The 13,659-nt window shown below is 42.3% G+C and overlaps 1 protein-coding gene across 17 annotated transcripts in view; it reads right to left on the bottom strand.

Annotated features, from left to right (window-relative positions):
- Window positions 1–13,659, bottom strand: part of KIAA1217 (KIAA1217 ortholog) — a 371,546-nt gene that overhangs the window by 33,520 nt on the left and 324,367 nt on the right. For 14 of the 17 annotated variants that reach the window (XM_072854451.1, XM_072854441.1, XM_072854450.1 and 11 more), the window contains 3 exons: window positions 10,391–10,495; window positions 9,907–9,959; window positions 2,247–2,407 (listed from right to left, as the gene is read on the bottom strand). In XM_072854451.1, coding sequence (XP_072710552.1) covers window positions 2,247–2,407; window positions 9,907–9,959; window positions 10,391–10,495 — 319 coding nt within the window. The remainder of the gene's footprint in view (window positions 1–2,246; window positions 2,408–9,906; window positions 9,960–10,390; window positions 10,496–13,659) is intronic. The other 3 variants (XM_072854444.1, XM_072854456.1, XM_072854455.1) reach the window with 1 other exon arrangement.

Below are 13,659 nucleotides of genomic sequence, written 5' to 3'. Positions count from 1 at the left end.
CTGACTGCCAACCCAGGAGAAATAGTGAAAGTGAAAAATATGAAGTAGTCAAACATATTATGCAAACAACCTGAAAAAACAGAAAAATACTTTTCCCTTTTACTTAGAATTATTTTCCAAAAAACATAGAGCAAAAATTTTTTTATTGAAAGTGTGATATTTCAACACTCTTCAGTTTAAAACACTACCTGTTTCACTTGCTGCCCTACAAACTGTGAGCTCTTTTTCAAAATAATTCCACCCCTTCAGGAAAGCCATGACAAAATCTCACTCTCATGAATGTAATTTATATGTAATATACTAAGGTTTCCCTTGAGCTACAGGTTCTTCCATCTGACTATCACAAATTTGCCCACTTCCTACTGGCATGATGCACCAAATTTGCTATCATTTTTGAAATAAGGGAAGCCAGCCAGAGTTAATGAGCACACTTGAGATATGTCCTTTTTTCCTTCTCAAGAATTCCTTGGCAGCATTGATTTGTGCAGACGGTACAAGTTTCTTCACTCCTGTGTGCCATAATGCTATATCTGATCAAAAGCAAGGTTACTGCCCCAGGCAGGGCCATGGAGACAAGGTGCAGCTGGGGAAATGCCACCTCCTCGGTGAGCAGGCCCTGTGAGAACGATGTGCTCACTGCCTCCAGCACAGCACTGCAACCTCCATCCCACTTTACGAGGCCACATGCTAAGCACAGCTGGTGGCCAGACCGCAGGCATTTGCCAAGAGCTGCATGGGGTTACAGAAGGACAGAGGGGATGCAGTGGTTTGTGGCACAAATGTGGAAGAATATGCACTTTTACATAACGTGCCAGGGCAGAGATCCCAAGCCAGAGTCTTGAAATTAGATGGCGACCATGATGGCTGGCATGTAGGCAGCACTGCTGGCAACAGCTTTTGAAAGATACATTTGCTATAGGAACATATTCATCCTAAGCTGAAAATGTAAATACATGGGCGCTGTATCAGAGGCAGAGGTCACCTGGCTGACACAACTATTTGTTCCAAATACCTTCTGCCATCTCTTCATTACCAGTAAAATGAGCACAGGACCTTGACACAGCATCTTCAGTCTTGGCCACATTTTCTTTATCCTGATGTTTACCTCACCCTTCTGCTCCCTTGCCCTATCACTGGTTCATAATTCAATTTCCTTTAGTTAAGGAAGTGAAGGCAAAACGTGCTCTGAATTCTGATCTGTATTATTACTATTATTCTGTTCTAAAATTAATCAGATAATCAAAGGAGACTGACATAATACCATTCCCATATTCAAAACTACCCTGGTCGTAATAGCAGTAGCTGCAGCCCTACAATATCAAAAAGTGACGTCACTTTCCAGGCGAGGACTGGCAGAGTATTGAAGTTTCCCTTGCTGTCCACTTTGTCTTACAAAAAATTGCTTTACCTCCTTTTACATCTTCTGAGACAATACACAGTGCTCTTCAGTTTCCAATTAAGTGAAAGGCTGAAGACCTGTATAGCATAAGCTTATTTTCACAGTGTCTGAGATGAACAGCATATATTTACATTTTCAGCATGACGGTATGTGTCAACAGAACATTTTGGTTAACTCTTCATTGTTCTTACCGTTTCTTGCAGGCTTTGAGGTGTTGATGTGTGTTAGGAAGGTACTGGTAAAATGTGAATGTAAGGAAGGCACAAGAAACCTTTGCAGCAACTTTTGAAATATCTTTTTTCCTTGCTGCTCAAGTTGGCTATTGTTCTGGATTTTGTAAATACAGGACTCAAATTCTGGCTTAATGCATATCCACTGATCCTCAGCTACATTTGGGTTTCCTGACATCAAAGTTGTTTATTCAGGAACTTAAAAACTGTCTCAACTGTAAACAGTACAGAGCAGGAACATGGCTCTTCCGACATGTTTATACAGCACATAGCATAGCAGGGTCCAAACTGTAATCACAGACTTGATATTACTGTAATATAAATACTGCTTTAATGTCTAGAGTCATCAAACAAAGCTAGAAATGAAGTTTTTTCTCAATATCTGAGCAGCAGTAGTTAAACTGAGCTAATTCTCATACCTCTAGGACTATGCAAGTGGCGTATGCTAGAGCAGAATACGCTTTTCTGTCTGTAATACTTGGGTCTTCCTTTTGCTAGAACTCTGCTACTGAGAATCATTCATGTACAAACGGTAAAAGAGAGAAAGACAGAAAGAAAGAAAGGAAAAGGGCATTTGCTGACAACCCACTTTCCTGGCATTACCCAGATAAGCATACCTGTAGCTGCTTCATCTGATGTAGCTGCAGCCGCAGATCCGACACATTGCGTTTCATACCATGCAGGCTGACTTGCATTGATGGGGCTCCAGCAGGGTGATGGATGACAGCTGACTCCACAGTTGCCAACGCGTTCTTCCCCCCAGATACGTTAGCAGCGCCTGCAATAAGCAGCAGCACAGGTCAAGCTTACCAGCAGAGAAGGTGCAAACATGATCCTTCCTCTGCCCACTGTATCCACACGTATTTCACACAGATGGACAAGAAAAGAAAATTACAGCTGCCAATGCTCAGTATTAACAGGGGAGTGGCACCTCCTTATCCAATATATTTTGAGGGAAGACTGTACAATATCAGAATGTATCTGTGCTGGGACCTCAGCCATATCAGAGCACTGCATTACCACAAGACTGCTTCCTACCACATGTAGTGGAGATGGGATAATAAGCTATAACTGCAGATTACACAAAACAGCAGCAAATCAAATTGGTGCTGAAAGTAGCTTTGGGATTGTCCTCCCAGGAGCCATCTGAGACTGAGTTGATGCAAATTCACAGGACTCCTGAACTGCATATTTGTTGATTAATTATCACTGGAGAGAGATTCAGTCAAACTGCCAAGTGTGGGGAAAAGGTTTCTATAGAGAATCTTGCTTTGCTGCTTAAAGTACAATTGCATTATTTCTATCAGGTGTCTCCAACAGCTACTGTGTAAAACCAGAAGAGAAATTAAATGATGGTGTGGCAGAGAACTGCTCTCCAGCCATGCTGCATCCACCCACTCCCCTTTAGTCTGTCATTTATTCAGGACTGTGTTTACAAGGGAATACAGCATAACACAATGAAGTGAGCTGAGCCACACTCTGAGAATAACCGTTAGTGCCCTCACAAGACTTTCTTCATTAAATAATGCTGTTCTTCTACACAGCTTGTTCTTCTCAGTCTGAAGTACCTGGGAAGAAGCTTTATTTACAGGGTACAAGCAAATTCCAGTTCATCAGCTAATAGTATTGTTACAGCTTCTTCTAGCAATTTGTACTTAACGCACCCATATTCTTCAAATTTTCTTTCTACTGTGTCCCTTCCCCTACCCACCACCAACAGGCAAAATGACAGACTGTCAGTAGGACACACCTAATTTTCTAAGTCAAGCACTATGTAGCCCTGTGTAGTCTTCTGATCACAGTGCCAGATCCACCTTGTCCCTCAGGCTCAGATGGCTCAGATGGCTGCTGCTCCCTGAACTATTGCATTATCAGCCCCTCACTACAAGAGAGACATTGAGGTGCTGGAGCGTGTCGAAAGAAGAGCAATGAAGCTGGTGAAGGGTCTAGAGAACAAGTTTTATGAGGAGCGGCTGAGGGAACTGGGGTTGTTTAGCCTGGAGAAAAGGAGGCTGAGGGGAGACCTTATCGCTCTCTACGACTACCTGAAAGGAGATTGTAGCGAGGTGAGTGTCGGTCTCTTTTCCCAAGTAACAAGTGATAGAATGAGAGGAAATGGCCTCAAGTTGCGCCAGGGGAGGTTTAGCCTGGATATTAGGAAAAAGCTCTTCACTGAAAGGGTTGTCAAGCATTGGAACAGGCTACCCAGGGAAGTGGTTGAGTGACCATCCCTGGAAGCATTTAAAAGATGTATAGACGTGGTACTTAGGGACATGGTTTAGTTGTGGACTTGGCAGTGTTAGGTTTACGGTTGGACTCAATGATCTTAAAGGTCTTTTCCAACCTAAATGATTCTATGATTCTATTCTATGATTATGTCATTCTCCACTTCATTTTCTTCCTTCTCTATGAATAAAACAAAAAATCTGAGGAAACAGAAAATAACTCATCAATGGATCTGCACAGGGATTTTGGTCATCATTTGTTCCCAAAAGCACACATTCTATCAAGTTAAATGAAATCAAACAGAAACTAGTGTTGCAAGCTTTTATTTGCCTGTTGAAGGCAAATTTTCAGTGCACCAAAGGGCATGACACATTTTTCTGTCTGGAATGAGTATGAACCCAAGAGTGGTAAGTTTTATCCCTGCCCTCTCATCCCTAGTAGTCTTTTCAATGAGTAAAGTCTCCAAACGTGCCCAAATGAGTACAGCTCAGCATAGCAACACATTGTTATTCCTTTGCCAACAGGTGTGGATACCTCAAATGTAGCCTTTGCAAAATTCATCTGGGGGAAGCATTTTTAAAGGATGGAAATTACACCAGACTATTTTTATTTAAAAATAAGCTAAAAGGTTTCTGAAGAATCAAGTTTCTTGCTTTACCTACATTTGCAATTCCTGTGAGTAAAAGCACAGGCCCCTCTGTCTGCATTCGTGCTATATAGAGTGTGCCATGCCATAGGCTTCCAGAGACATGCTCAAACAACAAGCTGCTCCAGCCCGGTGCTGGCTGTTGTAATGCTATACCTTACCTAAATGTGCTCCAGCTAGATCTGCTCAGTGCTTCAACAACGGCACTTTTCATTTCACTGCTGAGCAAGCTGCTGCACATTTTTGCTATACTCCAGTATGATTCAATGCTCTCTTGACTTTCAGAGAGCTGCTTAACAGAAAGCAACACTCAAGAAATAAACAGTCCTTGTTCACTGCCATTCTGTACCCACTGCATGCTTCAGTCTAATATATGCTAATACTTATCTGTCTATAGGTACACTGCAGTTTTTCCTACAGTCAAGCATCTATTTCCCTCCGACATGCAGTATTTTTTGCATTATTTTTAAGAAAAGGGTATTTAGTTCATAAACCGTACAGACAGAAACCACCAGAGAGTCTGAAAAATGTGGATAAGCCTCCAAGAGTTCTGATCCCTAGCCACAAATCTGGACTATTTTTGAAAGCACATCTACCTTTCTGCTATTCTTTGCCTCAAGCAAAAGCTCCAAAACCTCAGCCCCCGACCCTGCGATGATGCAGCCAAGGCATCAATCAGTCCCCGCCAGTCTCTCCCCCCATGCTGGACCCCAGTCAATTCACATATTTTCTCAGGAAGGGGTGCCTGCTTTCCTTTTAGTGTAGATGGACTGTAATCTGCTTCTGTAAACAATAAATGTCTCCAACTCCCTACAAAGCAGCTCTCCTCCTCCTCTGCTCCCTTGGCCACCTCTTCTCACCATTAGGTACTGTCAGCTGCCATGGTGTCCCTGCTGCAGAGTGTGCTCAGAGCCTGTGAAGCATGACGTGGGACTCCCGAGGGTGTGAAACACAACCACAGACACAGTGAGCATGGGAGCACAGTAAGGATCAGCAGCTGATTTCTCAGAGATACATATTTTCATCAAAAAAGAATAAAAGGGCAGCTGAATGAGGGGCTGCTTCATCTAGGGAGTATAGCTCACTTTTGGAAATAGTCCCAGGCTGTAGCTTTGCAATTAGATGTGCGGCCAGATGGATTGAAGGGAAAGAAACAGCACTGGCTCTCCGGTTTTTAAATAAACCCTTGCTGGAGCTAGGTAAGGGGGCCTGAATGCAAAAACCCTCCATAATTCCCTAATATTCTGGACAAAAAACAAATGTTAAATTTTTTACAAAGGCTAATGAACTAAGCTGCCATTTTTAAAGTACAAAGAGAACTGATGTGCAGAAAGGGGAAAGGTTTGCTATTTGCCCAGGCTCAGGAAGGTAAGGAACACAACTTCCACTCCCTGACACTTGACCTTTGCTATGGTTGCAAAGACATCGCTCTCCTTCTGTTTTCCAGATTTTATTTTTCTTTCTAAAATGCTAAGATTTTGTTTCGAAGCAGGCTAGAAAAAAAGGCCATCAGACAACACCCAGCAATGTTTCTTCACAAATTACTCATCTCCTTATTAAAGAGCCACAACATTTTCAAGCATCATTTGGGGACACACATGACAGTTACTTAGTTTTTTCAAGCATCATTTGGGGAGACACATGACAGTTACTTAGTTCTCTTTCCATCCACTTGGAATCCACTAAACAAATAGGCAAATACAATGTTAAGGTTGCAATTCCATCATTAACGAGCTGTTATGGCCAGGCACTAAAGCAGCCTTAAAAGAATAAAATATTCTATATATATTAGTGTGCAACTTCACCTCATTGATCCAGAATGAATTCAGGATCATGTTTTACCTGCAAAGGCTGACAGAGTTCAAAGACTGGCGTGATCTGTCTTTGAATCTGAGATAAGCAAGCAGATATGGACAGTTTTTTAAATCACAGATCATCACAGCAATAGTCATGCATCTGAAAAAGGCACACAGATATGCACAGATGACAAGACAGTTCACAAAGAGTGAGGAATCACCTCCGAGCCCTACATGTGTAATACTTCTCCCTGCTGCCATCTCCCTCTCTTGGTTTGTACTGGTGGTGTTAGTACAGAAAGATGTACTCCTTGATCCCTTTCAGGCAATACTGACATGTCCTTCTTCCTCTTCCAACAAGGCAGCAACTAGCAAAGAACTATTGCTTTTTTGGTACTCCATGATACAACTGATCTCAATTTAATCAATGAATCCAGGTTTTAATCTATCAATCTCACCACTTGATGAACAAAAATATGACAGAAAAGAGAGTAGGTGAGCATTTCTCAGCATATTTGTTAGTAATCTCAAGGAGACTTTTCCTAGTATGGTTTGTTTTTAAGAGTCACATGATGTTCCTAAGTGAAGAGTCCCTTGATGCCATTCACTTCTGATGAACTGAAGAAGGTTATAAGGATTCAGTCATGGGATTTCTCCTAACATTAGTAGAAGAGACATAGCCAGTCTGTGGAAGCTCACTGCTCTTTGAACCCACCCCCCATGAAAGAACTGAGCCTAAAGCAACAAAACATAAGAAATGCAGACAAGCATGATCATTACAGGCTCATTTTCTCCAGTGAAAAAGCATTTTTATTTAGGCTCTTTAATATTTGAGGCTAAAGAATCTGCTACAGACTGGCAAAGCAAAAACATGTTAAATACAACAAGTTGGTTAATATGAAATACCAGAGTATTCACAATCTAGCTATATAGAGTTATCTAGGATTTAGAAAACTTGGTTTCTTTCCCTTCCCAAGTGAGCTAGTTCTCTATTTTTTGCATAAAAGTCTCCTATCATTGGAACACATACTATAAAATACAATGTTGGTCCAACATTGATGAGCTAATTTTATCCTGCACAGATGTTTTATTGTTCAGGATGGGAAGCAATTCATGTTTCTGCTTACCAGTGCTCTAGAAAGGACTGCTCAATCAACATTTTATACCACTTTTTCTTTCAAATAGACTTTGAAATTGCTAAAACTGGTATCTCAGTGCACAGTTGTCAAGTGGAATTGTATACTAAGAGAGTCGATTGTCTAAATGGCTATACTTAATAAGGATCGGGGTGAACTGAAGAACAAAACAGTGGTCAGCAAGTGTTTCTAGATGCTGCTGGCACATTTAAACCCAAGCATAATTACAAAAAGGAGAAACATTCTGTAGCATATTCTGGCAGATTGCCTAATTTTCAAGTAAGCAGGGACTGCATTGACTTATTAGACCCTGCCACGCGCAATTTCAAAAGCAGGTGCAAAAGCAAAATATTCTGTTATACAGGACTAGTCTATTATACAGCAGTCTTCAATAATAGCTGATGTGGGTTACAATACTGTAGTATATTGGGGTCAGCATCACATCTTGTTTCCCTTACCTGCTACAGTTTAATTTTGTGGCTGAGTCATGCTGGAAGGACAGGATTTAGGGATGCAATGCTGGAGTTACAACTATACTTTATAGCACTGATAGGGATCCTGGCTGCATGGCTGGTCCCACTGTCCTATCCCCGTCTCCCAAGTGATCAGAAAAGCATCTATTGCACAGCCTGAATGCTGGTATCCTTACTCACATGCTGGATAGATACAGGCATGGCCGTGTAACAAAGTCAGTGTCTCTGTCAGTACGTGACAGATGCTGATCTGGTCTTTTGACAGTAAATTACATCCCCTCCCCCCCAGCCCTGCCTGGACATGCAGCTGTTATATGTAATTTTGCCATTACAGGGACACGCATTCAGTCATATGACAAGGTAGTGAGGAGTCTTTGGGAACAACAGTGGCAGGAAATGGCTGCTGGTCAGATGAGCCATGCTGTTCTAATGGGTTGGGCATGACTTCCACACCTAGGAATCCCCACCTTTGCTTTGTGTAGGGCCGTTTTCACAATGAATATTATTTCATTTCTCATATCATTGAGAGCACTTTCACACACACACACATTGAATAATTTAGGTTGAAAGGGACCTCTGGAGGTCATCTGGTCCAAACTCCCACTCAAAGCAGGTCCCACTTAGATCAGGATCTCCAACTCAGTGCCCTCCACAAAGTACTTATCTGAATTAGTACAAACACAGGGAAAGCAGAAAGGCCAAACAGCAATACAATACAAACAGGAAAACAAGGCAACTTGTGTGCAGATTTTGACGGTTTCATAGGTGCTTTGTATGAGATGAGGCCTGTGCAAGTGGGAAATACCATAAAATCTCAGTGTATAATGACAATGAAATAAGGAAAAGGCTAAGAGCATTTTGCAGCTGTTTTGAAAAATCATGGGCTTTTCAGTAAGTTGTCTGAAACTGATAAATTACAACTTATTTCTTCACAGCCTGAAGTATCGCTCTCCCCATCCAGAGGCCAGCAGGAAGGGAAGAGTTGGAAGGGGACCAGAGAGTGGCTTGCGAGCAAAGCTCCAGTACCAGGACTTTAGCTTGCTCGCTCTTGCATATGCTTGGTAGTTTCCAGGTCTGGTTTGATTTCTGTTGGTTAGGAGGACATACTGCAATTCCAGATAAACAGGAATCCTGAACGTGAACTAACAGCTCCAACAGAAAGGCTAGTTAAGAGCATAATAGTTTTGCTAATAAATGTGTGTGGTTTACTACCTGCCAGAGCACAGACCTCCCTGTGGGAACAGCATTACCAGGAAGGAGGGAACTGTGTTTATTTGCATTCAGTGCATGACAAAGGGTGAAGAGGAGGCATATAAACACACGCACACCCTGCAGACATCTCCAGCAGCAGCCCATACACAGAGAGTTCCAATCACATGGAGATCTTCTTTCACAACAGCCTTAACTCCATCTTTTAAACACTAAACACCTCTCCAAGTGGGAAGCTAAAATAAGACCAGCTCTTATTGGCTTCATAATTGGTGCTTGCTCAGAGCAGTTTAGGCCCACGAATAATTAGTAACAGATCAATACGGCTTAATTAGGGAAAGTGCTATCTTGCTGATTGCTAAATTCCTTAGTGTCATTACATCCATAGCATCCTACTGACAGAAGAACCTTAGAGAAAAGTTTAGGTGACCAGAATAGGAATGAAATATTTAGCCTTCTACAGCAATCTGGATACATTTGGGCTTAACAACAGATATATACTATAGACAGGATAAATCATTGGAAAATTCACCATATGCAGAGACTCTGTATCTCATTTAAACCATTCAGTGCAGGTGTGAAATTCATTCCAAAGACCATCTCAACCTGCCAGAAATTCCTCTCTTAACAAAGATGTGATTGACTCCCATATCCTGAACTTAAACTTCAGTTCTGACAGTACAGCTATGGGAATTTAAGTAAATTTGACATTTCCATAAGCTGGGATGGTAGTAATGTTAGAGCTATTCATATACCTGAATAATTTGTAAATTAAAAGTGAATTATCTTACCTGCAGTGTCAATGCTGCTCTTGCTGGACACAATTTTCAACATCATCTTCTCACTAAGTAATAAAAAGAAAATTCATAATTTTAACTTACTAACAATAAAACTGTAGTGAAGTTTATAATCAGCAAATTAAATGGCCTTGTCTAGCAGATATATTTTTAATTTAAATCACCAGTAGATTGTCAGTTGTTTTTTTTAAAATCAGCTTTTAATACAAGTTAAGCAAGGAATGGAGTATAACCAGTAGAAAGCACAGAGATGTAGCTACATTCATTCTTTTTAACACAAAGAAGAGTGATGCAGTTAATCTCCATCTATCATTTGGCGTATTCTTCCTCTCTGCCTAGCATTCTCATGGGGACGATAAAGATATTTAAAAATGATTGAGCATTCAGGGTTTTTTTACTATTACATTCAAATATTATTTTTGTTGATTGGTTACTAAAGTCATTACAGAGAAACAGATTTAATGAATTCTTTTTTTACCTAGAAGCATCTTTGCTATTACTTGTATTTGGCCCTTTAAAAAGCGCAGACTGAACAAGACCAGTTAAACTGGCAATCTGTTTCTCCATGGCTTGTATCCTCTCTCTGTAAGACAAGAGAACCGTTTGTTAAAGCCAGATATATTTGCTTTCAGACTTGTTTTTTCTAGGTGAATGATTACCACAGGATCGGAAAGACACTACAGAGTTTGTGCAAAGGCCCATGGGTACCAGTTCGCATATACCTTGTTGCAGCAGCTTACCGCATCTTGGTTTGGACAGCTTTTGCATGGTAACAGACAATAAAAAAGACATCTGCTTGGTTAAAAAAGAACAAAACAACCACCCACACAGATAATAAACTTCTAATGATCTCATGAGACAGGCACCTAAAACAATCAGTTAATGCCTCTTGGAACTAGTGAAAATAATTTTTTTCAGCATTACATATATTTTCTCTTTTACCTACACTGGGCCAGCAGTTTTGCCTGTATATAAGGCTTCAGGATTGAAGACTTTACACTACTTCTTGTTACTATTTTTACTTTCCTCAAACCCAGGATTTTTGTCTGCAAAGCATTTAATCTGTCCAAGCTGACTACTTCCCAGCCCAAATCCTTTGCACCTGACATCGCAACTGTCTGCTCTGGAAAGGACAGCAATGTGACAGACCAGGCACAGGACATCAAATGCAGACTGTACAGCAACATTATCATAAAACAGATTTGCTTTCATGCGCATATCCTGAGAAATTCCTAAAAAGCAGAAGAAAAGAGACGAAGAAGAACCGTAATAGGTATGGTCAGTGTTTTCCACAGGTACCAAAGGCCACTAAACAACAACAAGGACTGTTTTGGATAGGAAGGCTAACATTTGTGTGTTTATCTGTTTACATAAATGCATATATTAGTCAGGTACCAGGTGACTTCCTTGGTAGGCTCCAAAACAGCCTTTTGCTCACACAGGTACCTACTTTCACATGCCAGTATGTCAATGACACACCACAACACAGACACACATCAATATGGGACCTCAGACAAGACCCCTTCTGAAAACGCGTCACTATATGCCAGCAGTTAAGTGAGTGGGGAGACACACAAAAGCAAATGCTAACGGCGGGCTGTGATTTTGGAAGATGACTGGGAACAAAACTTCTCAAAAAGTAAGTGACTAAGACCAGCAGTGACGACTGATGAAAGAAGATGAGACAGACACATGCAGCCCCAGACTCAGCCATCCATCACTGCTGCGGCATCCTGGGCACGTGGGAGCAGCCGAGTTCCGGCCACCCACAGCTCTAGTTGCCATTTGGTGGCCAAAGCAATAATGCCAATCTATAAGGGCCATATAAACTCAAATGTAGGTACCAATACCAGGCAAAAGCAAGCTGACATGATACAAAGCAAGTAGCCAGCCAGCTTTTAGCCAGCCAGATTATCTAGGCTAATTATTTCATTCACACTCAGGGAATGAAATAGAGATTTGCTGGGATAGCACGCAGATACCATAGCCAGGAGAAACTCCAAGACACCCAGATGTTGAGAAAACAGGGCAGCAAAACAAGTAATGAGATGCTAACAGACACGAGGGAAGAAGAGAGTGCTCAGTCAGTCCCCAGCCAGCAGACATGTTCTTACTGCGATTTAATACAGCATGCGCATCTTACTTTTCTGTCTTCATGTTGAAAGGTATTTTGAACGGTGATGAGAAGACTAGTGAAGCTGACCTAATTCATTTCAAACCAAGAAATACGTTACAGAATTGCCGCTATTAGAAGTTTTAAAATAAGAAACTGGTTCAGGCTACAGTAATCTTTGGAACAAAAACAAGTACTAAAAGCCTGGGATAAATATATTCTAACAAACTTTAATGCAGCATTTTTGACACTTAATAAAGAAAACATTTTTTTTTCCCAGATAATCATCACAAACCCTTCCTGGAACTAAACTCAATTGGAAGTCTATCTGTTTTATCAATTCATAAATATGATGTTTTTTCCATCCCACATATGATAATCTGGAAACAATTTTCTGCTTCAAAAGAGATTATGGCAACACAAAGCTGATCTTGTCCTTTGCCATGAAATCTAGGAAAATATGTTGTTAAGAGGGAGAGGGATGTTCCAGAGATAGGAGATGATGAAAAACGAATGAAATACTGGAATCAATTGCACAGAGCACATTATTTTTCATATGGTAAAAGCATTAAGAATGTGAAGAATCTAACATGTGCTCTGGAGTTACTCTGTTCAATACAAGGCAGGATTTTTCCTGTAATCATTTCACTGTAATACCCAGACTCGTTATGGCCATCAGCACCAAACATTTCAAAAACAGGTGTCTGAAAGAAGGCGCCTTTTAGGCCTTAAATAAACCAACCTGATTTTCGGAGACCTGGCGGTCTGACTGAAGGCAGTGGGAGACAGCGTGCTCCAGCGCGGGCAGGGAGGGACGCGGCCAGCCCAGTGGCAGGGCCGTGCCCTGGGCTGACGTGGCTGGAGGGCCGGTGGCCCAATCCCGCCAGCTGCCACACGGCCCCAGGAGAGCAGGGACGGGCTCCACAGCCACCCCCTTCCCCGCTGGCTGCCCTGTGAAGGGCCGGAGCAACCCTGGCTCTGGAGGGAGAAAATGAATGCTTTCCTCAGCCTCTGCCGGGCTGGAGTCTATCAGGGATGCTGGCACTGTCGTGGCAGTTGTACATTTTTGGTTCTCAACATTATATTCTCTACCTCTCGCTGTGCTCCCTGCTGTGGAGAGCGAAGGTGGGAGGAACAGCCTGCCCCACCATGCCTTGCTGCTCCGGGCAGGCCAGGGTCCCATGGATGCAGGCCGGGGCCCCCGTGGGCAGGGCAGGCCGGGATGCGGGGCGCTAGGAGAGACCAGCACGGGGGTCAGGCAGAACACAACGCAGTGTGCCTCTTTGCCGGCAGTGGTAGCATGAGAAGGCCAAACCCCGTCTCTGTTCCCAGATTAATTTCCCAGATAAATCTGCATCTCTCCACCACCCAGGAAGAGCAGGGAGGGTCCCTTCTACAGCAGTTGGGAAAGAAAAGGCTATTTTATCAGCCTGAGCATGGAAGCGCATTGTTTTGCATTGTTTTCCTTTGAATGCCCGGAGAGTCAGAGGTAGTAGCACGGGGGGGGAGGAAAGGAGGGAGCAAGGTCAGAAGCAACTCCCAGCTCTAGCAGGCCTCTCAGTCAGACTTGTCTTTGGCTTGTCACAGACCTCGGCCAGCAAAGCAGGCACGAGCCGCTTGCCAGCCCTGTTCTC

This window comes from Ciconia boyciana, chromosome 2 (genome assembly GCF_034638445.1).
Source record: "Ciconia boyciana chromosome 2, ASM3463844v1, whole genome shotgun sequence".
Classification (NCBI taxonomy): Eukaryota; Metazoa; Chordata; class Aves; order Ciconiiformes; family Ciconiidae; genus Ciconia; species Ciconia boyciana.
The sequence above is the reverse complement of the archived record's forward strand: the minus strand, read 5'-3'. Positions and strand labels throughout refer to the sequence as shown.